The sequence below is a fragment of the Pagrus pagrus genome, assembly GCF_965226575.1.
Source record: "Pagrus pagrus genome assembly, chromosome: 11".
Classification (NCBI taxonomy): Eukaryota; Metazoa; Chordata; class Actinopteri; order Spariformes; family Sparidae; genus Pagrus; species Pagrus pagrus.
In genome coordinates, this window is record NC_140195.1 from 21,354,589 (window position 1) to 21,382,442 (window position 27,854).

The window sequence follows — 27,854 nt, forward strand, 5'->3', positions numbered from 1 at the left end:
AGTAATTTTTCTGTCCTCCTGCTTTTTTCCCTCCAGGATATGAGCCCGTGATGTAGATAGTTTTTCCTTCAGTTGTGGGGTTGGTCCTGTCCTGTCCTGTCCTGCATGCTGTGGAGAAGGCACAAAAGATGGATGACACCAAGATGATCTGTTTGAGACCGTGGACCCGAATGAAATTGCTGTTTTTTCCCTATTAATTTGTAACGAAAATTGTATTAAAGATGGACAACGGAAATACATTTTGTTTCGTTGTGTTGTTTCCTAGTTTGTGAATGTCGCTTTCACAGCGCTGCAGAACAAGACACCACAACATTTCTGTCTGTAACAACATTTTTTATTTTGGTATAAATTAATCGGTGCAGTAATCCACATAGTCATAAACATGGTATTTACAGAGGTATGTGTGTGTTGATCCATGAGCATGTCAATAGTTTGTTAACATTTCATTTTCCATTAAGATTTTTACACCAGGAAGTAGAGTGTCAAATAAAACCCTGAATCTAAATTCATTCGAAAGTCATGCATTGCCCAGTGGGCTGAAAACAACTGTCAGGAACAGTGTTCTTTCAACTCAAATTAATTGGTGGTGGGGCACATGTCATTGTCGTTATTGTGTGTGGTTTGCTTGTATGTAGGCCCAGTGTGTAGGGTTTAGTGGCATCTACTGGTTGCGATTGACTGAATACACATCCCCCTCAAGGAAATGAAAAAACAACAATTTTTAGTCTTAGGTGATTATACACTAATGAAAACATATTACATTTCTTCCAACAAATCCTGAACATGAGACATTTTAAATAAATCATTCTGCTTTTTGGCATATAAAGGGTCAGTCAACCAACCAACCAACAGAAATGTCAAGCAAAGTAAATCTTAAACTAAGGACTTATTGAAACCATCATCAGTCTTTTTCTTAGTATACATGTAATGGTATCATGAAAGGCATTTGACCTACTTTATATGAGGACAGATCTGCTTTAGAAAAAATCTCTGGCCATTCAATTAATTTCAAAGGTCAAGATTAGCAGAATCAGAGAGGGACTCAAAATCTTTCTCTGTGACACTTAGGCAGGATTCATGATTACAGCTGGATCATGAAACATGTTTCTCCTGCTGCCCCACACGTCTAATTATGACTGCAGTTATGTAAAAATAAAAATGAAATGACAATTTCTACTGAACCAAATTTTATTTGCTCTAATACATCAGTTTGGAGTGATAGGAGTTCAGTGTGGACACTCCTGATGTCCTGTATGACCAGATAGTATCCACCAAACCTTAGCTGTCTTTCTTCTCTCTGGTCATCTTGATCATGGTCTCCGGTGATCGGTAGAGGAAGATTAGTTTCTCAAACAGTGTCTCCTCCAGCTCCATCTCTCCTGTCTCACGCACCACGAAAATGTCCGTGCAGAGTTTCAGGACTCGGTCCACACACGGCAGCTCCTCAAACATGATGGACCTGGAGATCCCGTTGAAGAACTCCCTGACGAACTTTCCGATGACCAACACCACAGACATGTACAGGCCAACGATGCTGTGGTAAGGGGAAAAACATAGATCATCTGTGTCATCAATGGAAAAAAGTAAAGACAAATATTGAGAATAGAGAAGAATACAGTGAGACATTAACTTACAGTTATAGGAGGGGTTAAAAACAGATTTCTGGACAAAAAGCAGGTGAGATCGATGTATAGTTACGTACCCGTGTCCAGCCAGAAAGCCCAGACTGGAGGGGCTGACTTTATCATTGAACACCACGATCTCTATGTTTTGGCACTTTTGGTTGGACGAGGTGAGAACCGGGGAGCACTCCTCTACTACCCACCACTGGTCTGCCTCTTGTTCTGATCCCGAAGTGACCTGTTGAAGTTTGATTGACATTGGCCTGAAGAAAGCCAGCGCCTGGTCCGGACGCTCCGAGTGATCTGAAGGAAGACGTGGCAGAGTTATATTTAACTGCGTGTTTTAAACAAGATCTCACTGCACGGCAGATCATTCTGATTAGTTCATTAACCCTTTTTGATCCCAGAAAGCTCAAAATGAGGCCTGATATCCCAGGGCAGACCAGAAATAAAATCCCTAATCCTAGATGAATTACCGGCAAATGGGATCATATTATTAAAAAAACCCAGCTAAGATGGATACCTTTGGATATTTTAAGTGCAACGCGGGTTACTTCTATACATTTGTAGTACTGTCAATAAATAATGTACAATAAACTGTAACTAACCTGCTTTCAGCCTGGTTGCCATTTTGGACTCTGGTCCTTTGGGACCCCTGAAGAACTTTGGCATCAGAGAATTAATGATCCTGCAGGACAGAATAGCAGTTTAACACCTTTTGAGCTCAAGTCAGACTGAGAGAATACTGAGTGATGTTGCTGAGGTTGTAAAAGTGTTGAGAAATAGTTGATGACATACAGTCCTTCAACTCATGCAGTGTCATGCTAGGGTTGTTTCAATACTAATACCAGTATGAAACTCTGGACTCTGTATTGGTCAATACACAAAGTTCAGGTATCGGAGTTTCCTTCCCACAAAAATAGTATCATTTGTAGGTATGACCTTATATTAATTATAGATTTTATTAGCGTGTTCATTTGATTTAATTAAGCTCTTCTCTAGCAGTAGCATCTCTAGTAAAGAAGGAATCTGCATTCTCACCGTTCATAGTACAACTAACACTAGCTGGTTTTGTTCTGTTTACTGAGACTCACACTGGTTTGCTGCTGTTGCCTTTGAGCATCTGGACGATCTCTTCTCTCAAGACCTTGTCCTCAAACTTCACAGTGTGTTCTCCCACCGACTCTGCGTTCATTGATATTGACGCATTCCTGTGAGGAAAAGAGAGGAGCGGTCAGTACACACACATACACACACACACACAAACAAACAAACAAACACGTAGTATAAGCAGACACACACACACACACACACACACTGACCTGAGCAGTGTCCAGCGTAAGGTCATGTATATATGAGTAGAGTTGCTGAGTTCCAGTATCATGGCCTCACGACTGGCCGGGCTGATGCTCCACACCAGACTGGCATCACTCTTGATCTTCGCAACAACAATGTCGTCAGGGAAGTAGTTCATTATGAACTGCATAGCAGCCTGGGAGAGAGAAAGGGGATTAGATTGAGTTATTTCAATAAATGTCACCAGAGTCCTGAAATGAATTAAACCCTTATTGTGTCTCTGAGTGCTACACGACAGACAGACAGGAAACAAGAGGAGAGAGAGGTGCAACATGCAAGGTCGAACCAGAATCGAACCAGTGACGTTTTTTTTTTATCGTTTGTTTCTTAGACCAGGAAACTGGACTGATGGACGGACAGATGGACAAAAAGAAAAGACCTGATGAGTAGATATACATAAATGTTAGAAAGAGCTCCCCCTCATGGCTGTGGGCAGTTATTATGATTGAGACAGTTATTTCTATGAAATACAGTACAGTAGAAACACTTTACTGTCACATTCCTGGTGGCGACTGGTTTTGTCTCAGTTTGGTGTTTACAGTGAAATGAATGAAAGGAAGTGATTCTTACTGGCTGGGTCGCGTACAGTTTGGTGAGTCGGTTGAAGTCAGCCTCTGTGTATGGAACCAAGTTCTGCTCCTGGGCACTCATGCTGAACAGAGGCTGTGGAAACACAATCAGAACGACACACTTAAGAGTAAAACCCACACACACACTAGAGGTGGAGGGTTACTGTAGAGGGCAAGTAAAAACATCATCACTGGTGTAAACTATGGTGGAACTGCAGGGAATTGGTTGTAGCAGCATCGTTCCAGGAGGCAATGTAGTTCAATCTGTCAGTCAGTTGGCTTCTTTGGTCCAGACTGACTAAGCTTGACAATACAGGACAAGTTGTCCAATTCCCATGCAATTCTCCTCAAATGTTCATGGTCTCTGCTGGTAATCAAACCGACATTGGTGATCCTCTGACTTTTGCTCCAGCTCCACCAAGAGGTTCACATTTGTGATTGTGAGTGAAATGTTTTAACTTTTCGATGGATTAACATGAAATTGCATTTTGTACACCCATTCAAGTTGCCTGTTGGTGATCACCTGAATTTTTAAAAAGAAAAGGATGTAATTTAGGCCGTCTCCCTCTGTTTAAATGGTGTTAATGTGTAAACTGGTGACTTTTATCCACAAGACACCACAATTGATTTTTTTTTTTACCGTAGCACTTGAACACATGAATATTAGCCACCTCAGTGTTTTAGAACAGAAGCACATAAGCACTAAAAGTTAAGAGCTGGCACACAGTTGACCTGTTTTATATCCTGACCTCATATCCTGCGATGCTGAGCTGGATGGAGACGTCCAACGGCTGATTGGTGACTCCGGCTGCTGACTGGACCAATGACATGAAGAGGAGCGGGAACCAGATAATGCTGATGAGGGCGAAGATGATGAATCCTCCCATCCCGTATTTCACCACCTTCTTCTTCTTCTGCCCTGGAGGGTGGGGGTATTTCTGGAAGAATTACGGCAACATTAGTATAGTTCTTACTAATTCAGTCAGGTCAAATATTCAGTGTGCTGGGTAGAAAATTATTAACATTATCATTTCATTTATTTAAATTCACAACAGATCTTTCATATTATTTAAATCTAATTTTGAGTATGTGCTATTGTAGTAACACTGGTCTAAACATTACAATGATGGTGATGATGAAATGCAGTGAGCAGGACGTGTACTACATGTTCTCATTTACTTTCTCTGACTCCCTCCAGCACTTGAGCACAAATATGTTAGCATAGATGTCTTCAATACAAATCCAACTGGAGAGAGACAGCGTGGTGTCGGTCCAGACCCAATCCATTACTGCCCTCAACTCTGTCAGGAAGGGAACCAAACGAAACCTGGAGGTGGAGACAACAAAAGAGAAATTAGAATATTCTCAATAAAAACTATTTTTAGATAATCAAATACCAAACAGAAAACAATTCACAAACACTCTCAGCACTCTATCACGAGTGTTTACAGTGTAAATGTGTCTTCCTAAAACAGGTACAATCTCTGCAGGCTGTCAGCGGAGATATTGTATTCACTAAAGCCAGTAACTGTTTTTTTACCCTTGGAAGAGGAAGAGGTTCAGGAAGTTGAAGTTCTTGGTGAGGAAGTTGCCCAGGATGCGGTTTGGGTAGCCACATTTGATTTGGTAGGCAGACAGGCCGAAGTAGATACACTTTACAAAGTACCAGAGCTGAGCAACAGGGTTATTGTTGAACCTCCTGTGGAGCAAAGCCAATGAACATATCAAAGATCACATTCAGTTTAGCAGATTTTCTTAATGATCTTTCATTCAAGAATTCAAATTCTAATTGAAATACTGGATTTAGGGATGGAGGTTTTTTTCAGATCAGTTGCTGTTGGTTTGTTTTTTAAATGTATTCATTTATTTTTTTCATTTAAAAAAATATTCAAAAAATCAGTTGAATAATGTATTAAGTTGGTGACCTCTCTGTGACTCCGGGGAGGATGAAGAACATCCAGAAGTGTATACCGAACACCAGCACCACCTGGAAAACACACTTTCCCATCAGAGACTTCTTCAGGTAGAGGGCGCGGTCCACTATCATGGTGCCGAACTGCATGAGCAGCATGACGAGGAAGGCCTCGGGGACCTGGTCCTCCGACAGAGACTCTGTGATGTCACCCGCTGCAGAGTATTTCTACAAAGAGACAAAGCCTGATTGTGTCATACCGTACATGGAATAATAATGCATTCTAGGTGTGTATATCCTCGGTTTGGTGAGAGGCAGGGCAGACTCTTACCCCAAAGGCCCAGTATCCATATATAGTGACAATGAAGTTGACAACATCGATTAGAAACATGAGGGCATAGACGTCACACACAGGACTGTATTCTGGGTGGATGATGTCATAGAAAAACTGCCTTATGGGTAAGTAAATGTGAAGGGCACTGTAGAAAAAAACAAAGAATATATATAGTCAGAGAACACTTTTCTCCAAACTGTCAGATTCACAAACTCTGAATGTTAAACTGATAGAGGAAACAAATCAGCTATACAGTGGTAAAATGTCTCCAGCATTCTTAACAGATATACAAGCGACTATCAATGCATGTAGGTAAACTAGATTTACAACCATGAACTGCAATGCCCCCAGTTCAAGTCTGGACAGTTATCTTTGTTTTTCTCATAATTTCTTGTCATCTCCATGTTGTAATGAGCATACAATTCTCATTTTTGACTGTTATTTACATTTTTAATATCTAAATGAATGGAGTTACATTTTATTGATACCTTTGACAGCATACTTAAAAAAATTAAAAAAGATCGGATTTTGGTCCGCTATAACACAAGACAGTCTTTTCACTGTGCTGAGCATGAATTTAACTTTGTATCATTTGATTTTGCAGACTTTATACATATTCTAACAGACGCTATTGATGCTGTGATAATTGATATTGAAGGCTGTGTTCATAACGGGGTCCCCTTAATCAGAAAATATGTCTTGATCTGCTGGAGGAAAGGTCACAGGCAAAAAAGAGACTGTTTAGACAGAAGGTAGGGTAGTCTGATGTTGATTTAAGACATCAAATGTGGACCAAAACAAAACAACGCACACTTCTATGATGGCAGCTTTGGCCTGTAGCATCCTCCCTCTGACCGCCTGTCTCATCCTCTGCTTCCTGGTCAGCAGAGCCTTGTGTTGTCGCCGGCTCTTCTTCTTGCTGTGCTCCTTCTTGGGCTTCACCTCTCCAGTGAAGAAATGACACATGAGAGGAAAAATGTTATTAGTAACAACAAAACAAGAACAAAAGACAACATCAAAAATAAAAATAAAACTAGATTCACACAGACTCTAAATTCACCCAGTATCTCAAGGTCTTTCTGAATATTCACCATCAGCTTCTGTTGACTCGCCTCTCTTTTGTCTACAGAATAAGGAGGTGGTGGAGGCGTGGAGAGGGAGGAACTTCAGCCGCCGTTGAGGTTTCTCTTTGTTGCTCTTCCTTTCTCCTCCTGACATCCTCTTCTTGTCCACTTTCTTCTTCATCTTCTTAAAGAAATCAGGCATTTCTACCTCCTTGCTGTCCCACAGCCCGTGACACTGTAAAGTCATGGACAAAAACAGAGTCTAACATGTGAAACTAACTGCACAGCAACACAGCTGGTGTTCCCTTACAAGACCTACAGCTCTCTGAAAGAGAAGACGAATTTCAATTATGATTTTTCACCTTGAGAATAGACCGATGGAAGAACAGAGCAAGCAGCTGAATGAGGTCAAAGAGGACGTAGCCGTCTTTCTTCTCCACCCCGATGATGTTGGGCAGGGCGAAGGGCCGATCGGCGTTGATACCTCGATAGGCAGAAGTGGTCCAGGGGAAGAAGCCAAACTGGAAGAAGTACTTCACCACAACTGTCAGCTGAGAGAAACAGAGGAGGCAGTTCTGGATTATGCATCAGCAGAAAAAACTGAGTAATTGTCATTAAGAAGTTCTTAGTTAATAAGAAGTAGTGGGTCCTTCTTTGAAAAAATTAAAGTTTCTGTATTTTAGAGTTAACAAATACACAGATGTTTTTTATAAAAACTAATTTATGTTCCTTTTTCTCTATTTGGCGTTCAAAAAATTGTAAATTCTTAAAAAACCCTGTTGTTTTTATGAGATTATATCTGTGCCTTACTGTATAAAAAAGCAGTTTAAATCATTAGAGACAATGTTAGTGAATAAGAATAAAAAATACAGTAGGTGGATAAACTGGTAGAGGGAGGGCACAACTGAATAATGTGGCCATGTTTTCTGGCAGGCTGTATCTCAGTAGAGAACAGAATTAAGTTAGACGGTTAGAAAAAAGATCAAAATCAATGCAGCAGAACCACAGATATTATCTTTTTATCACACGCGTTTCTCAAACCTGATACTTGCCCATATTACACACAATGCAAATCAACCGCCGACAGTAGTGCTTAGCCTCCAGCACCAAGCAGAGATGAGGGGTGTGCTCTAGAGGTCTAATGAGCTCACGCTTATGAGATATTTTTTTACTTTTAAACTTGTTGTCTTCAGTTGCAACTGACGCTCACTCAAGTGACATCACAAGAGGCAATAAATCAAATTTGTGTGCAGGATTTATAGGGATCTATTGGCAGAATTGTAATGTAATATTAATAATTTTATTTTCATTAGTGTATAATCAACTGAAACTAAGAACCGTTGTGTTTTGGTTACCTTAGCTTATTATATTCCCCAGAGTCTGCCATGTTTCTACAGTAGCCCAGAACAGACAAACCAGACACTGACTCTAGAGAGGTCCTTTCGCATTTCTTTTTACGTGCTTTGCATGAATTTCCCTATGTTACTGTACAAGCAGGGCAATTGTGAGAAATACTGGGTATAATATGTGACACCTGGTTAAATTTTGTTTTTGTATGCCATTATTAATTTGAGCATTTTGAGTATTCCTCCAATGAACAATTCATTATTTATGAAACATAAAACTGATTGCAGCTTTGTTGTCTATTTGCTTCAAAATGAATATTAAAACCACCATGAAAACCTCACGTTTGACGATGATGTTGAACACACCACAGGATGCAATAATAACTTACCTCTGTGTAGATTATGGCGGTCATCCAGAAACGTTTGCTCGGTCGGGGCACGGACAGCATGGCCCAGAGGAAGATGAGAATGGGCAGGATGAGCGAGAGGAAGGAAGCCGACACCATGTGGTTGAGGATAATGACGAAGTAGCACAGCATCTCTGATTTGGACACCATGGTGTTGTAGAGGGCAAACCCCAGCTTCAGTGGCCTTGGCAACACTGTGAAAAACTTATCGGACTCTGAGATCTCGTCATTTTCAAACATGCTATAGAGATGATGGAGGGAAGAAAAGAGAATGAATTAGAGCATGAAAAGTCACACAGCAGATCTATGGTAAAAACATCATCCTATTTTCAAGTAAACCACTCCATGTGTTTACTTACTTGTTAAGGAGCAGCTCACTGGCAGTGAGATTCCTCGTTTCCTGACTCAGAGGTCTGGAAGACTCTGGGAGGTCGAGGCTTTTCTCCCCATCACTGTCCCTGAAGCCCAACGAGGTGCATTCTGAGTAATCGATGCATTCATCTTCTTCCCTCTGATGTGTTTCCTCCTTCAGCGCTTCTCTCTTCACCTCACGATTCTCCTCTCGTTGTTCCTCTTCCTCCTCTCTCTTTTCTAGTTCTTGCTCACGTCTCTTCTCTCCTTCCCCATCCTCTTCCTCCTCTCTCTCTTCTAGTTCTTGCTCACGTCTCTTCTCTCCTTCCCCATCCTCTTCCTCCTCTCTCTCTTCTAGTTCTTGCTCACGTCTCTTCTCTCCTTCCCCATCCTCTTCCTCCTCTCTCTCTTCTAGTTCTTGCTCACGTCTCTTCTCTCCTTCCTCATCCTCTTTCTCCTCTCTCTCTTCTAGTTCTTGCTCATGTCTCTTCTCTCCATCCTCATCCTCTTCCTCCTCTCTCTCTTCTAGTTCTTGCTCATGCTTCATCTCACCCTCTGTACCCTCCTCATCTTCCTCTTCTTGCTCGTAGTGCTCCTTTTGAGGGCCATCATCTTCACAGCTTTTGAGACAAGCATAGAGACAGGGATATTTTAAATTGAAGTATTAAGAGAATGTGTACTTTGAGAAAGTCCTGGATTCTCTCTACAACACTTCTCCTACTGTCAGTAACCTCACCTTGGGGAAAGTTCATCAGTCTCAGTGGTCAGGTCGACGTTGGTTGTTCTCAGGAGCCTCCGTCTGAGCTGGTCAGCAGCAGGCGGAACAACAGGTGGCTCGTCCAGCTCCTCCTGAGTTGGCTGCCGGGAGCCGAGCATTGTCTCATCAGTCATACAGCTGAAGTTGAAGAGGAAAGAGAGAGCAGATGAGCATAAAGGGGCTTGAAGTACAGGAATAATGCTGTTATGTACACACAGTAGATGTATGCACATATTGTAAGGAATACGGGGTAACCTACCTTGAAACACTGCTGCCCCAGGACAATTTGGAGGCTTGGTTCTTCAGCTTAGCATAGGCATGGTGTGAGGAGGGGACAGCTGGCGGGGAGGGAGGCAGGTCGTCTAGGCCATCTTGAGATGAAAGTGTGTTCTGACGGGAGATCCAGGTTTCATAAAACTGCTTCACGCTCTCCTGGCTCACCTCTTTGCCCTTCAGAGCGACGGAGTGGGAGGAAAAGAGGGAAACAGAATGCTGAAGCACATACAGAGGATAAAACAGCGTGTTCTGACAAACTGAGAGTGTATCTGACCCGATTTTACTGTACCACACGTCTGTGTTTGGGTTTACTTCTTGTGTTATGTAAGTACAGTACAACTCGACTGATATTGGCTTTTGAAACCTTTGTCACTGATGACATCACATAATAATAGACAGCACATTTTGAGTCGTCAAAGCAGGAAAAGCACAGGTGTAAATAATAACAGTAACGATGGCTCCACTCCATGTCAGTGAGTGAACGTGCCAGAACCCTGGAAATGGCTCACCTAAATGGAATGCAGCCATTGTCAGTGTTTTTAATAAGGAGGGAATTATTCCACCTGTGTTTTTTCTTGCTTGACTGGTCAAAATGTCTGTAAAGGGTCTAACAATTAACTTTAATAACTGAACAGTTAAATAAATAAATTAAATGCTTAAAGAACAAAAATACTAGAAAAATATTTTATTTTGTGCACATTTTCCAACTTAAGATACAAAGAGACAGACCTGATTTTACCCGCTTAAATGTGTTGTTTTATGCTTAAATAATTAACTTTATTGAAGTTTTTTTGCAGGGGTATGGAAAAAATAGACAGACAGACTAAATGAATAAATAAATAAATGAATAAATGAAAAAATAAATATCAGAAAGGTTTAAAAAAGGATGAATGTATAAAAAGAAATGATAGCATTCATTTTCATGACTAAATACATTAGAGAAAGAAGCTCCTTGCAGCACACTTAATATCTTTCACAGTAAATGTGCCATGTTATTTCTATTTTAACCATATCTGCATATAGTATATACAGTATGTTGGTCCCCCAGTTTTGCCAAAAATACATGCACCGGTTACAGTGGGTCTGTCAGTACAGTAGATTACATCCATCAGCCAGGATATCAGCATCATGGCTAAGTGCCCATGTAGTCCAAATATGTGTGAAAGTTGCATTTGACATGTAAAAGTGATTTTTTTAACAATAGTAAAAGTGGTAAAGTAGTAAAAATATTAGCTGACATCAATTTATAAAACAATTAAGTAAATTTGCTTTAAGGTTTTTTTTCAGTTATCCATCCAGTCCTCTCACCTTCTTTTGTTGCTGGCTGAGTAACGCTCGCTCGAAGCACAGCACCTTGGAAATGTCCAGGCTGTTTTTACAGAATGAGTTCAGACCCTCTGTCATGTCGTCAAGAACAGCCTGAACAACCACCAAGCTGAACCTCAGGGTGCTAATGACCCGCTGCAGAATGTTTTCTGTAAGGAGAGGACAAGTACACGAGTGAGTGAAGTCGAGAATGAATGTGTCAGTGCAGTAGAGGTTTTTCCTGCTCTTGATTCACAGTTTCACTGCTGCTTGTTCGTATTACAACAACAATAAAGATAAAGCTCCTCAGTGATAAAATACTTACTTCTCAGAAGTTTAGAGTGGTAGAAGCAAGTAGTTTTTTGTTTTTTTTTTACCTTTTTCCTCCACTACCTCCTCCGCTACAGTGCTTTCATCCAGTTCATCCTCACTAGACTCCGCTCTTTCAATACCTGGAAAAAATCAGATTATAATGATAAGTCATTTTTGCAGTTGCAGTGCATTTTTCCACAACTACCAGCCAGATTAATGTCCCATTCACGACCCCCGAAGGATGATTTCTAAGGATTCTGGTAACCTCCTGACCTCTCCTGTGACTTCATGATCAGAACAAAATATCCCTTTAACACTCTTGTAAACACCGATGTACCAAACAAAAAAGGGAACACAACTGTTGGTGACATACTTATGCCTGTATCACCAAATCATTCCATATCATTAATTAACTTCATGAAACAAGACTCGAAATTTAACTCCAAAGACTGATATGATTCAATTAAAACAGACCACAAAATACAGAATTAAATCAGCACCACGTCGCTCTCTCACCCTGCTGTTTCTGCAGCTCTCTCTGTTCTCTCTTTTCTCTCTTCTTCGCCTCTTTTTTCATTTTTTTCTTATCCTTCTTCAGGTCCTTCAGAGCCGACTTAGAGCTTGTGACCCAGGCATTGTACACCAACTGGAAACATCAGATTAACATCTTGAATTATGTGACAATATAAATACATTAAAGGAGAGGGTATAATGTAATATATGTATGTAGTTAATGTAAAATTAATTTAATACAATTCATAATTTAATTCATCATTCGTCATTAGTTCTTTTTGTTTCAGGTGTTTTTCTGGCTCTCACCTGGAAAGCAGATTTTTTCTTCGGTGGTTCCTCCTCTTCTTTCTTCTCTGGAACTTCCTCCTCTTCCTCCTCACTGTCACTCTCAAACAGGTGGTAGCCACAGTTGTTTTCCACTGTGTAAAACGGATCAGTGACAAAACTACATCATTAGACTGTTTTTGTTGAGCTTTAAAGCAAGGTATGTGATCCAGAGCTGGTTTGTTTAACCCATCAGTGTGAGAGAACTGAGCCATGTTTAATGTCGTGTGATGTTGCTGCTCACCTCCAGGCCGGGACACCCATGGCTTCCACCATTTTCCTGCATCTCTCTTCGCCTTCTCATCATCATCTGGAAAACACAGATCAGTCTGTTTAGTTATTTTTATGATTTTGAGTTTTATGAAGTAAACACTCATGCAAGTATAGATGTGTGTGATAAGTGTATTATAGAATTGGACCAAAAACCCCATGTTGACAAAATTATCTTTATGGCCAAAACATTTAATGCTTAAATAAGAGATTTTTTTTACTCTTCTGTCACAAAAGATAAATTCATTGGAAATGTCATACATCCTCTCCTTCTCTTTTTTGTTTAGTAGTGAATAATATGAGAATACTGTAAATACCAACAGACTAAACCTGCCGACCTAAAATATTTTCATCGAAGGAGCCTGCTAATGCTTTGCTGGTTTATTAACAGTAGAAACAGACAATAAATTGACTTGTGTTACCCAGTGTCACCTGCTCCTGAACAGCAGGTAGAGCTGGTTTGTCTGTTGCTGCTGGCCGACCCTTCTGTTTAGATTTGATCTTCTCCATCCTACAGGAAGAGGGCGAAAAGACACGTTACCTGCTTTCTGTTTTCTTTTTTGAGAGAAGGTCAACAGGAGATTGAGAGGAGAAGTTCTGCTGGTTGTCATTGCACACTGGATCCATTCATTTACAATCAGGTGAGTTGAAATGGAATTGATCTATTTCATTATCAATTTTATTTTGTTAACTCATATTATTATTCTATTCTTTGTTAATTCCCTTCCTTTATTATTATATTTCATAACTCCAATTGTGCTTTGGCAACACATATAAAATGTCAAGCCAATAAAGCCTATTGACGTGAATTTAATACTGAATTTAATTGAAATGTTGTGAAATGTTGTACTTTATACTGAGGTTTGATGTTTCTTACTGTTTCTTCAGTGTCTCCACAGATTTCTTCTCCATCTCCAGTCTGGCTGCTACTAGCTTCTTTACTTTGGCTTCAAAGAGCTCAGCGCCCCTTAGAGGTAAAGAGGAAAAGAGCATGACTCTCATTGTTGGTGTATTTTATTACTTTAGCTTGCTGACATTTGTAACCACCACTCTACCTGTAAAATTGTCTTGTGCTGCTTCAAATTATGTCAGAAACCTATACAAGAGGTTGTTAAACATATGTGAGTACAGACCTGGAGGCCAGTATCTTTGAAGCCTTGAGTTCAGAAACCACGTAGAGGAAGTAGTAGCTGAGGAAGACCCTCCTCTGTGCCAGGAGGACGGTGAAACAAATCGCATCCCAGACGATGCCAGCCTCACCCGCAGGCAGCTCACACTCATCGTCAGGATCCGCTGAAAAACAAATGTGTTACACTGTGTCTGAATAATTCAATGGTAACCTTGACCAAACTATTTGGAGATGTCAAGAGATGCTCAATAAAGTCTTAGTTCCCAGTTTATGAATCGGTCTAACTCTAGCACTAAGCTTTCTTTAAATATCAATAGATAGTATTAATATACAAACACAAGAATGTCCTGAGATTTAAGATGATTTATCATCTGTAACAGACACTTACGGACGTCGTAGCCATTGATGGTGCAGAACATGCTGAAAGCCTGAATAAACCAGCAGCTGTTCTTCATCAGGCTGTCCAGGTAGGCACAGGAGCCGAGCTGATAACAAAAGATATTGGAATGTCAGAAAGAAGCTATTACTAAGTAAAGAGACTGCTGCAAAAGGTGAAACATTAACTGATCTTAACCGTTTTGAAATGATTTCTTTACTGTGTGGTAACTCACAGACAGCAGGTTCTTCATAGCTATCACGAAGCTAGTGTATCCGATGAGCCAATCCCACAGTCGCAGGATGTATCTGACCGGCTGCATCAACACAGTGCCTCCGAACAACATGAAGTAGAAACAGGCCACCAGGTAGCCCAGACAGAAGATGTTGATCCGTGTGGTGCCGGTGATGAAGATGAGGCACAGCACCAGCCAGAAGAAATAGCTGAACACAAACACCTTTACCATGTCGAGGTAGCACCTGAGGACCAGACAGAGGGACATTTTATTGCTGAAAAAGAGCGACATAACAAAGACATGCTGCCAGAGCAGATGAAAAAAAAGAGTCATTTGTTGCTTTACTGTGGAAAATTAGAGAACCAGAGATTTTTGTATCTACTTGTTAAAAGTAGTCTAAAAAGTGAGAGATTTTTGATGAGACGGGTGACACCTTTCATGCCTCTGCACTAAATATGATCAACAACCAGCATATTAGCTTAGTTTAGCATAAAGACACAATGCAGGGGAAACAGCTAGCGTTTGTCTTTATTATTGCCTTTATTTATCTCTGACTAAAGTTAAAACACACCGGCTGGAGAACAGTACCATGTTGCTGTTCGCCAAGCCAAGCTAGCTCTTCTCATGTTTCCAGGCTTTATGCTAAGCTAAGCTAATCATCTACTGGCTGTAGCTTCATATTTAGTGTACAGACATTAGATGGCTATCAACTTACTCAGCTAACTAAGCGAATAGGGAAAACTTCAAACTCTTACATTAGTAGGAAAAAACTGCTGCACAAATTCAAGTAACAAAACACAGTTCGATAAATCAGATATAAATAATTGATAATCAAAACTGCTGATTAATTTCCAGTCAAATGACTAACACGTTAATGGAGTTGATGATTGTTCTGTCATTGTTACAGTAAGCAATATTGCAAAGCACCATATTCCATCTATCAGTGAGACCAGATGTAAGCGTTTATGAAAGACATTTATTGATGGATAAGAAACAATCCACTGTCCAACTCAAATACCAAATTCATCAGCCAATATAAATAGTTACTCTCTTACAACAAGACAACTTCTTTCATTTCAATGTATTGTCCATGAATATGACTGATGATTGATTAAGTTACTTTTTGTCAGTAAAATATATTCTGTTAACAGCGAGATGGCAAATCTGATGACGAGCGGCAGCGGAGAGGGAAATAAAGCCCATAAACGAAGCTCTAGTCTAACACGGAAACGAGAGATGTCCATGAGTGCTGAGCCAACAGTTTCACTTTACCAGAACAGCTTTATGGGTTTGACAACTCACATAAATGAATGATCTAACTCCCATTAATGCACCGAAAAACGACCACAAACCAGCGTGATGGACTCACAGTTTTCCACCGGCAGTTTAACCTACAGAGCAGGAAGCTGTTTGAGTTATGGAGTTCAGGCTATTTCCTGTTCTTATCTGGGGTCTATAAATATAGACTCTGAAGGTAAATCACATGCAGGAAGAGCAGAAAATAAAGGTTTAGTTTAGTTTCTGACCTGCAGTGAAGGAAGTTATCAACAGGTATGAACTGGTTGAAGGAACAAGGATCCAGACTACGACTGATCTCAACATTGTCTCCAGCCAGCAGTCGCATCGCTGCCCGGTTCTCCACCTCAAACACCTGCCACTGCAGAGAAGAGCAGAGCAGCAGGAGGTAGTCGTCTGCAGGGAGCAGAGGGGCAGTCAAAATCTGACATGATGAAGAACAGGGTCAAAGTCAAGACGGAAGAGAGTAAAGATAAACTCACAGAATATGAATAAAGGATCGGGTTGCCTGGCAAAGTCAGGAAAGTAAAACCACTTAATAACATTTGAGGTTAGAGGATGAACTGCAGTTCTCCAGGGGTAATCTGATGAGAAAACAGAATAAAGTAAAAGAGCATTGAATGAGACTTAATGCAGTATGTTTGTGAAGACTGACATGTTTTAAGTTCTGTGAAACATTGTTGAAATGAGTTGATGATTAATCAATCAACTCAGATGAGAAAGCACTTGATCAGAAATCAGGTCAGTAATTTTTCCAAGCAAGAACACCAAATTATTTCTGATTTCAGCATCTCAAATGTGAGCATTTAATGCTTTTCTTTGTCATATATGATAGCCCAAATATCTTTGGGTTTTGGACTGATGATCAGATAAAATCGGCAGTTTCAAGATAATGATTTGGACTTTGGTAATTATAATTATCTATCTCTATCTCTATTTTCTGTCATTGCATGGTTTTATTGATTACAAAACTTAATGTATTAATCAAGAATATAGTTACCAGATTAATCGATAATAAAAAACAAACATTAGTTGTAACTCTACAATTGGTCAATAGACTGTGAATTATTGTATCAAGCAAGAATATTAAGCATTCTAGTTCTAGTTTCTCTATTGTGAGGATTTGCTGCTTTCCTCTGTTTGCTGCTTTTCCTCTGTTTGTTGGACAGAGAAAAGCTATTAGAAGATGTGACCTTGAAATTTCAGATTATTTTCTGACATTTTATAGACTAAACCATTAATCAGTTAATAAAAAAATGACTGACAGATTAAAATATGACATATTATCATCTGTGTGTTCTTTCCTGTGATGTTCTTTTTCCACAGTTTTACAAACACTGGGTGTTTAAAACTGCAAATGTAAAAGTATTCTGAATATAAATCAGTAGCTGGATATAAATCATATACATCAGTAGTTTATTTTCAACAAAAATATCACATATAAAGAAAAAAAGTCCATACCAGCACAGAAAGCAGGTGGGATGCCAATGCAGAGCACGTACTGCAGCACCATGAGCCCTGCAGTGAAGCAGCAGTATTTAGGCCACACCTCTCCAATAGCCTTCCTGCGTCTTCGTGACAGGACAGCCATTAAGGCAAAGGAATGTAGCAGAGCATAGAAATCCATCCTCTGACCAATCACGTTCACGGCCACGATCAGACTGATCTGAGAAGAAGTGTGTGCATGTACAGAAGTCAATGTCAGATATGGTAAACAGTTCAGATACACATGAGCAGACGTACACACACACACACACACACACACACACACACACACACACACGACAGAGCCTAAAAAGTACCTCCAGTCCAAATTTGTAGAAGCCGAAGTTGATGAAGTACTTGATGCAGGGCAGGATGCCGTGGTCCAGGTGCTGCCTGGTGATGCCCTGGAAGATGATGTTGAAGGGCGGGGGCTTCAGGTTGTTATGTAGACGGAAGTACAGCTGGTGCCGATGGACTGTCGCCTCAAACACCAGCAGCCCCAACACCAGCAGATGGTTCTACAACAGAAGTAGAGAAGAGATGATCTGGGGCAAAATCCAAGTGACTTCAAAAACAACTTCAAACTCTGGATTAAACAGGATGTTTGCCTCTTAAATTAAAACTGGAGTTAGCAATCTTGTTGTCTTTCTGGGGCCTCTGTCTGACATCTTAAGGATCTCATTAAGCTTCATAACAAGCAGCTTATTTCCCTGATTATGTAAAGCTATCTAAAGGATTTTCAACCACAGTTTTACCTGCAATAAATAAAAAGCTGATTGTGTTGGAGCCTGAACATTGTTGAGTGTACTCAATATAATATAATGGAATGAAAATGCAGTTTTGTGTGACGATTGTGATTTAAAAGAAAGAAAGAAAGAAAGAAAGAAAGAAAGAAAGAAAGAAGATTTTGGCAGGCATATCACCATACCTGGAGACAGGGGAGGATCCTGCCCTCACATTTAAGCAGCGCTCCACACCAGTACAGCGGGTCGACAGGCTCGATGTAGAGAACAGACGTCCTGAGCAGCTCCAGCATGTTCCCCCTCAGCTCCACTCCATCATCCAGGCCTGAGCTGTTGGACGGTAACAGGCTCTAAAATACAAACAACAAATATGTTTAAGTGGCGTAAATATGAAGGATGATGCCTGAAGCACTAACTATAATCTCAACACCACAGATTAGTTAAAGCATATCCACATGTGCTGCTAACAGAGGTATTATTAACAACTGCACAGAACACACAGTTATGGATACTCACAGCTGTGCAGTTTGAAGAATAATCGAGGGGTTTGATGACTTTGAGCTGGTAAAACATCTTACACACCACCATGACGCAGGCCCAAACAGCAGAGATGCTGGATGCTAACGGCCGTAACCGTTGGAATGGCAGTGCAAACGCCCACAGAACCAGGAAGAGTAAGTTCATCAGAGAAACCTGTTGAAATGGAAATTATGTCAAGTACATTAGTGAACACAGAACTCCACATTCAATCTGAGCAGAATAACTTCATGTTTCACTGATTCTTTCCACAGAAAACATCAACAAAGTTATGACAGAGATAGCACAGCGTGAAGAGGGTGGTGTAGAAGAAGAGAAAAAAAACGGGACAATTTATATAGACGCACATACTGAAACATTTTCACGCACATGACGCTGTATACACATATGTACTGATCAGTCACCCCACCTCTTGCAGTGACACCCAGATGATGCCAGAAGACACAATTTTGAGGCTGTGGAGCTCGAGCAGTCTCCAGCACTGCTCCTGGACCTTTTGGATTCCTGACAGAGCATGAATGAGCAGCAGGCTCGCCCGGTCCACAATCACAATCCACTTGTTCTCAGGACTGCTGGGGACAGACTCTGGGAGGAATAGAAGGTAGTGAGGACATGATTTGAACATCATGTCATCGCTACGGCTGTCACATAGCTGTCATGTTTATGGCCAGACAATCGTCTATAATACATTGTGATAAAGGTAAAAGGTTTTGGAACAGGTGTGCTGGATCACTTCAGCCATGCTTGCTTTATGCTGCCTCAATCAGTTAGTTTGTTTGTGTTATTGTGTGTTGTAAAGGGGTATGTTCGGATCCAAACTAACATGTTACAACACAAAGTTATGTTATGGCTCACTGAGGCATTCTGCTGGACCAGTTAGACATCAAAATATGTAAAAATAGAGCACAGGTTAGAAAATACCAGAATTCCCCTTTAAGCTGTAGTTACCCTCTCCTGTCATCTCTGTCTGCTCCTCAGCTCCTCTCTCTGAGGGGGTTTGTAGTCCAACGCTGTTTAGGGTCTCCTGACTTCTTCCACTTCCCATTTGTTCCTTCAAAAGTCTGGAGGACAACAGGGAAACATTTACACAAGTTAACACAATTATAAATTATTTTTCAATACCCTACCCCAAAATAGACACAGTATGTATATGAAGATGGATTATATTCTTATATAAGTATTTTATTTATTATATTTTTTATTTAAGTCATTATTTTACCAGGAAAATAAGCATGACAAAGTATGTACTGTAGACACAAAGGCTGATTCATTAGCAGAATCAAGAGTCAAACAGGGGCCTTACCTTTTCTGGAACTTTTCAATGTTTTCTTTGATGCTGGGAATTCAATTAGAGAGACATGTGCATTGAACATTACAGTGAGTATTACTGATATTTCTGATACTGTGATAGACACTGAAGAAAGTCAATCATGTCACCATTACTAATTAACTAATGTTAAATCATTTTTACACAACCAAAGTAGGACTTATGGTTCTCCTTATGAGATCCACAGGCAATACGTTTACACCTGGTTCAAACACTTATTAGATCTACAGGCAATAAATCCACTTTGTGATATGCAGTTAACTCTGATGGGTCTTTACACAAAGCGTCAAAGCGTCTGAAATGTGAGCGCAACAAAACATTTATGGGGGAATAAATGCAGCTCTTACGTCTCAGATATCACATTGACTGAACTCCTGAGCTCTTCCTCTCTGAGTGGAGAGAAGGATGGATTCAAAAATTAGATGAAAGAGAGATATACAATGTGTTTAGCAGTCAACCACAACACATATAAAGTACATACAGGAAACACGGTGAGTGCTTGTTTTAACATCCAAGAAAAAAATGGCACTTCCGTCCATCAATAGTGAAGCATGCACTATTTTATTAGAGTAGGATGTTCTCTCCCTGCCTGCACATATTCTTGCCGTCTCACCTGGGAGCCTGTCTGACAGGTACGTTGTCGAGGTCAGTGAGAGTCAGGAAGTCTGAGTTGAAGTAGTGCAGCTGGAGGATACAAGCCAATAGGAACGCGGCAGGAAGCAGGATACGTGCAAACAGCTCCACTGTGTCGTACCGCTCCAAACCCAGATCACGGAGACTGAAAAGTCAGATGATAATGAACAAGAAGAGCCACGCCTGCCGTAAGGTTCTGACTAAATTCATATAGATATATATATATTTAATACAAACTTAGGCCACATAAACTCACCCTTCCTCTGACATGCCCATGATCTGTCTGAACAGCCCAGACACACTTCTGAACTGGTACATGTAGATGGCGATCAACACCACCATGGAGTAACCGACCACCACTGCCCAGAACGTCTTTAGGAGCCGACGCCACACATCATAGCGGGTCTGAGGGGAGAGAAAACACATCCTTTTCTCATTATTGGCTTTACGAAATTGTCACAACTTGTTCTGCTGTTATTGTAATTTCAATTCCTGTTTGCATATTAAACAATTGCTGGTGTCAGGTTTGTGTTGCCTATATCCCTTCGATCACAAACTCCAGTATGTAAAACACCAGGATGTTGCTGATGGTGTCCGAACAGACAAATAGTGCTGTCTTGTCTTACGTCACCTCCACAGCCATTAGGCCTTCCTGTAAGTGCCTACCGTGTTTCTAAAAGGTCAGCAGAAACATAAGATGGGGGAGAAAAAACAGGAAAACAGCAGCAAAATAATGACTGTGTATGTGTTTATGAGTCATAATCAATACTTTTAACTGTAAAATTGTATCGCTGAGCGGTTTCTATAAGAGCTGGATCCGTTTTTATGCTCAAACAACGGCAGAATGATCCACTAATGATAATTTAGAAGTGAACACATTACAGTGTAAGATGAAGCTAAAACTATGGTGGCTTTGTGTGTTATTCAAAAACATCTCAACTACTGACGCAGATTTCCTCTTAACCACAATCTTAATATCAAATTTCCATCCTTCATCTACTCTACTATTTTACATATACTACATAGTCAGAGAATACATGCATACTCTTTGCTACGACAGTATTGGGGCTAATGTTAGAAAAATGTATTCCAGATTTTGAGAATAACGCCATAATATTGCAAGAAAAAGCTGATATTTGAAAAGAAAAGGTAATAATAAAAAAGGTTGCTTTGAGTCATATATTATGTTTATAGGCTGACTGGATTATATGTGCATATTTGAGCATTTCCTGTCAGTCCAAAGGCCACCTCCCATGATTTAGATATGTAAAAACCTTGTTTGAACTGCAATGTCACGTTACCATTCACTTTGATACATATACTGTAAAATCTGACAAAGTGATCTTACTTGTAAAAAATAGAGGAAACCGATAACCTCAAAACCTCATCACCTTAAATCATTTTAAGTTGTAAAAACTTTTTAGCTCATACAATTTAAATGTAATAATCTAATTTACTATATAGGTAATTCTGAGGTAATCAGTTTCCTGGATTTTTTAAAAATAAAGTGCAGGATGCTTCCCGCTGAAATGCCCAGGGAAGCGGCTCTGAGATGCACTTTATCAAAAAATACCACAAACTTTAAAACTGCACCTACGCCTCCCTCATTAAAATTCCACATAATATTATAACTCAAATGTTTTCATTTCACATTTATCCTACTTCACAGTAAAGTCCATTCTCAGTGTGCACTGAGGCTTCAACTTTCCACATCACACTTGTGAATGCTGAATACTGTACCAGGATTTGCTTAAAATCAGATTTTCAAAGAGTCAGGCTCTGCACATACATTGTTCTGCATAGTTAAGTCAAAAATGCAAGTGAAAGAACAAGAAGAAAAACACATTTTTGACTGAAGGGGACATAAGCCACACAACGGTGAGATTTGGCTGATAAAAGGTGTTTTCCAACAGTTTCAGTTTTCCGCCTCTGATAAAGAGCAGCGTGTATCCACTTCCCCAAATGCCGTTTGTGTGTCTGGCAGATGATCTGACAGGGATACTATCACATCAGCAGAACAACGAGCTGTAACATTACGCACATCAGGCTACAGGACATATAGATTCTGGTTGTGTTTCGTATCATTTGCATTAAGCCCACTGAGCTTTAATCACTGTCCAATACCATGACTGAATTTTGGTTTCAGATGTCTGGAGAAAACCAGCTCCTGCCCAGCTGCTGCTTCAAAGCACATCTGGTTATTGACTCATACATCATGTAACTGGTCGCACTTTCTTTGATGATAAGAAAGGTTGCGTACCGGTGAAGCCTGTGAATTCAGGTCCCCATTATCACTCATTTTACACACAAAAAGGCAGAATGCTCTCACCTGTTTATTACGAAAGAGTATTAAAATCAGACAGACTAAATGTTGTAACCACTAAAATCACTAACCTGGAAGAGGACAACACAGAAGAGGAAAAGGACAATGTAGAGAATCTTGTAGACGACCACCTGCAAGTGAAACAGGGTCAAGATTAGGTCCATTTGATGGGCAATTACTTTTTATTTGTTTGACATGCACAAAATGTGACGAAAATTACATGGACCACTCTTACCTTATAGATTAATTTATTTTTGTAATTAATGTTTAATGTGAAGTAATTAATGTAATTAGCGGCTGTCAAAACATACATAATGTACACTGTGCATTAACATTCACTACAGTATCTAAAACAAAGACAATAAGGACAGATGCATAATGTATAAAGTGGAATGATGACTGAATGATTTACAGGAGATTTAAATTGTCACAGTGGGATAATGATGTTGATTATCAAAACAAATAACAACATGAAATTGTGGCATTCAGTTTTATAATGAAATTTCTATTTTAGTTTATTTTGCTACTGCTGTGGGATTTTTCTCCAAAATTCATCCCACAGATGACACTGCAGTGTTTGGAAGGTGTGATTAGAAACTTCTCCCATACTTGGTTTTCATGTCTGTCAATAGATACCTTTCCAGAGAAGCTGATGATGAAGAACATGGAGCAGCAGAAGAGGATCCAGTATTTCACCAGCGTCCCTTTCACCCCTGAGATAACCATCGCTACCAGAGGTGATGGCTGACTTTCCTCCGCTGATATGGACAAAACCAAGAGGAGCAGGGTGAGAAAGAGAGGGGTGAGGAAAGCAAAGATAGGATGAGAATAAGAGGAGGGTACAGGTCAGCTTGCATTATACAAAACTTAAGGTTATCCTCTCACACAGTGATTTACTTATCAAAGTAAAGTGAAAATAAATTACGTGGCACGACTTTGACTTCATCTAGCGATTCCGCCTTTAAGCACTGCTCCTCCATTCTCTCTGTTAGCTGCTGACGAAACATCAACCAAAAGCTGAAGCTGTAGAAGATCTGCAGCAAACACATGGGTGCAAACGAGTTAACATGTAGTGTACATGCATATTTATACAATCTTCCATAGTAAACACAGTTAGGTTCAAGTTAATATTTGTGTAATAACTATAATGTAATCTGGTGAGCAAAAAAAAGTGTTTCTCCTGATGTGGCTACCATAAGAATAAGTTGCAAAATAACTTGTCAAAGCACAGATCATAGACTCTGATCGGCAAAAAATCTTGTTTGATTAGGTTTAAAGTTTAAATGAACTGATGTGAAAGTGTATAACTGGCAGCTGATTGTTGTTGCAAACACCAACTGTGGTGCTTTATGTCCAATCTGCTTTGAAAATGCAGAAAATAATTTTTAAATTATCTTATTGGGATCCCACACGAACACGCTATTATCTGACAATGTTTGAACAATCCTGTTTTTTCTGTGAGATATTTTTGAGGTTTTTCTGCCTTTTTGTTCAATGCACCAAAAAGAATACAGATAGATGAGAATCAAAATAAGGATCTGATGACAGTAACTTAAAGGTTTGCTATTGTTGGCAGGAAGTTGCCACTGTCAATCAAATCAATATGCCTGGAAAACACAGAAAAGCAATGTTTAACTACTAATAATTTATAAATACCAGACTGTCCGTTGTTGCTTATTTAATGTAGGCCTAATAGAGAAATGCATTTAAAACCAACTTTACATGAGCTTGATCCCTGGAAACAACAAAAACATACTGACATGTTCAAACACTGTAAGGGCAGTCTGCTGTAGTTAGCAACATAAGGCTAACTATTTCAAGTATTTTCATGTGACTTGCTGACTTTTCACCCCCTTCTCCCTTCCTCACCTTTGCTCCCAGGTGGACGCAGGGCGCAGGGTGATAACTGTTCAGGTCAAAGTCCACTATCACAGCCGGGGGCAGACCGGGGTACAGCTCGGCCCGGCTCAGACGCAGCCCGCTCAGGTAGCCCAGCACCACCAGGACAGTGCCGTAGATAGCCAGGAACGGGGCGGACATCATGGCGTAGCGGCGCCTGTCCCTCATCATCCAGATTATACAGGACCACACCAGCAGGGCGAAAGTCAGCCAGTTGTTGTAAGTGATGCTCCACACCTTGAAATACATGTTCTAGATATAGTGACAACGTTGTAGCCAAATAGCTGGCTAACTGTTAAATATAACTATACTATAAACTATATACTACTATACTATCTGATACTCCTGTCAAGTGTTTGCACTGACGTCACAGGAATATATGGAAAACAAAAGCGGCGCGAACTTTACTAACGGTTGTTACTTTCATCTTGTTGGCTTAGCTTAAGTTTAACATTAGCTAAGATAGATGTTACTTTTTAGCATCAAAGTCTGCATTGTTTTCCACTTACTTTATTTGTTTTTTGTTTAGATAATCTCAGTCTGTTAGGTCAACTAGTAAATAACGTGTCAAAATAACAATTATATTGTTTTAAATAAACTCTGTTTTGAAATAATACTACCTTGCTAAATTAGCCTGCTCACTAACCAACAGTAGCAAAACCGTAGATTTAGAAGCTAAGCCAGTCAACTGGCCATTTTAGCTTAACTAGCTAACCTGTACCAAAATAGTAGTACTTTTAGACGTAATTAATAAGTATGTCAAGGAAAATTAATCACCAATTATTCTAATAACTGATTGATTATTTAAGTCAGACATGCCAAACATTCCTGTCTCTACCTTACAGTGGTCAATAGATATCTTTTTTATATATTTGTTTAAAGTTTTATAGTAGGCTATTTTGTGCTTAGCTGTAACCACCACTTTGGTTGTTCCCTTGCACTTCTGTACACTCAACATTACACCTACACCACAACATTTTTCAGATATTTCCTGTCCGTTTCCTTGTCCTGTTGACCTCCATGATGACAAAAGGACTCACCACACACGATTTCAAAACCTTCATTAATGAGAGTTAATATAGTTTACCATCATGATGATAAGGGCGCTGACATAGCTATGTTTTTGCACCAGCCGTCCAAAGACGACCAGGCCACTCGGGCCTGAGGGGGGAGGCGAGGTCTCTGTTGGAGTCCTCAGGTCCACCTCAGACTCCCCCAAATTCCTCACCTCTCCCTCGCTCTCTGTCTCTAGCACAAGGGAGAGAAAAAGTTAAGGATGAAATGTCAGAGTGTAGCAAACAGACCAAATAGACTCAAACCCCAGACACAAGGACTTAATTTGTGTTTTGCTGAGGTTTCAGGACAACAACACTTACACTTGACTTTTACAAATGAATTAAAGCAGAGAAGTTATTGTTGTTGCTGAGGTCATGTATTTAAAGATTTGAGTGTTTGTAATGATTACCATGTGATGCTGAGTCTTTGCCTTCATACTGAGGCGGTAGGTAACAGTTTGTGTACCCTGCCCCTCCTAACAGAGATCCCAGATCGTCTCTATCAACATCTTGCCATGGAGGCCCCTTCATTAAAATCATTGGCTGAGGAAAGAGATCACATACATTTAGACCAGTATTCACATGTCTCACCTTATTATCAATCAATCAATCAGAAACATCTTGAAACATTTAGCAATAGAATGACTTACTTCATCGGGTAGATAGGTTTCATCATCTGTGCTGCTTAAAAGCTGAAAATAGAGAAGCTGAGGTTGTTATATCTTTGAAATAGTTTTAAATTCCAAAGAGAAATTGCAGTTTAGCTGATATTATATCTAAACAAACTAACGACGAGCACAACAGTTGAATATTGAATATTGATCACTGACGTAACAAATTAATGGCCCTGTGACCAAACAATACGGTTAAGGAGAAATATATCCATGTTTCTAGGTTACCTCTTGCTGATCTCCTGAGATGTAAATGACCCTGGAGAAGCTTGGAGGAGCATCTGGACTCTCTGCTGGACTCTCAGACTCCTCACCTTCAGCAATATCCTGGGAAATACAAAAGGTATTAGAAGACTGTCGTGTAAGTTCAATATTGCCTGAATATTGGGAGAAGTCCCTGCATGTCTAGTGTGTAGAGGTGTTGACACACACAAACCTCCTCTGTGATGTGGACCCATTTGTGTAGCAGAGTCACCAGTGTGCTGTAGAGCAGCAGCAGAACAAAAGGGTTGACAAAGTCAGGCCAGGTGACATGTGGGTGCAGACCCAAAGTGTGTCGGTCAGAGCTGTTGGTTCTGATCACTCCGGTCATACCAAACAATCTGGGACAGGTAGAGGGGAAGGAGTGCAGGATGAAAATGAGAAAAGAAGAACAATAGGTGAGATAGTCGAAGAGAGTGTTAGGGCACAGAGGGAGACAATAATAGATATGAACCGGTACCTGATATGTAATAAAAACATCAGATCACTCCACTACAATAATCTACTACTACTACAATACTTAATCCTACTTTTTAACCACTTCTGTACCTGGCGTAGACATCATCTGGTGGCACAAGCTGCTGGGACAGGGGCAGCTGGTAGACGTACAGTGCCAGCAGGTGTCCTCCGCTGAAGATGGCCATCATCACACACAGGGAGCTAAAGATCAGCATGCTGATGGAGCGGCTGAACACCCACCACCAAACCAGGCCGAGAAACGCCCCAAAATACACACCTGAGGTGAGGGAGGGCTGCATGATACCTGCATTCACACACATGTACACACAGCTTAGAAAAGAAAAGTGAAGTAGACATAACTTAGGGACTTTTTAAAAACTACAATATGCCTTCATGCTCACACCAGCAGCTGTATTTTACCTGCGAGCCCCAGTAGTAAAGTCACCACCACTTTCCCTGCTGTGTTCATGATTGTTGACAGCAGCAGCCTCAGTCCAGCTGCAAACACTATAAGCTTCTGGACAAACTGAGGCGGACCAGTCTGAACCGGCACTGTGGTCAAATCTGAACTGTCAAAGGACGAGTCCTCTGTCTCACTTTCCTCCTCAGACTCTGTTTCAGAGGTTTCCACTTCCTGGCAGACCCATGAAACAATCAGATTAATACTACTGTGCATTCTTAACCTAAGGTAAAATAAAAAAAAATTA

General features: G+C 40.3%; 2 protein-coding genes across 2 annotated transcripts in view; one reads left to right on the forward strand and one right to left on the reverse strand.

Annotated features, from left to right (window-relative positions):
* Positions 1–36: 36 nt before the first annotated feature.
* On the reverse strand, positions 37–27,831 carry LOC311264547 (piezo-type mechanosensitive ion channel component 2). Its single transcript, XM_084365497.1, has 51 exons — positions 27,568–27,831; positions 27,238–27,451; positions 26,864–27,029; positions 26,656–26,754; positions 26,407–26,448; positions 26,167–26,299; positions 25,789–25,943; positions 24,672–24,938; positions 23,728–23,836; positions 23,439–23,560; positions 22,874–22,933; positions 20,736–20,884; positions 20,460–20,624; positions 20,194–20,235; positions 19,823–19,855; positions 19,468–19,580; positions 18,929–19,104; positions 18,499–18,675; positions 18,168–18,332; positions 17,557–17,757; positions 17,216–17,420; positions 16,237–16,338; positions 15,985–16,150; positions 14,459–14,702; positions 14,236–14,332; positions 13,852–14,011; positions 13,596–13,685; positions 13,141–13,229; positions 12,693–12,758; positions 12,431–12,543; positions 12,128–12,257; positions 11,677–11,751; positions 11,303–11,469; positions 9,978–10,168; positions 9,698–9,856; positions 8,970–9,581; positions 8,593–8,851; positions 7,220–7,408; positions 6,885–7,092; positions 6,605–6,737; positions 5,791–5,938; positions 5,473–5,687; positions 5,088–5,246; positions 4,727–4,874; positions 4,297–4,485; positions 3,549–3,641; positions 2,945–3,114; positions 2,717–2,833; positions 2,231–2,310; positions 1,703–1,925; positions 37–1,534 (listed from the first exon to the last, which is right to left on the reverse strand). The coding sequence occupies exons 1-51, from the start codon at positions 27,821–27,823 to the stop codon at positions 1,279–1,281; spliced, it is 8,097 nt and encodes a 2,698-aa protein (XP_084221623.1). The 5' UTR covers positions 27,824–27,831; the 3' UTR covers positions 37–1,278.
* The window catches only part of gnas (GNAS complex locus), a 35,954-nt gene continuing 35,441 nt past the window's right edge, over positions 27,342–27,854 (forward strand). The window contains exon 1 of the mRNA XM_084365494.1: positions 27,342–27,429. The gene's annotated coding sequence lies outside the window, so the exon portion shown is untranslated. The remainder of the gene's footprint in view (positions 27,430–27,854) is intronic.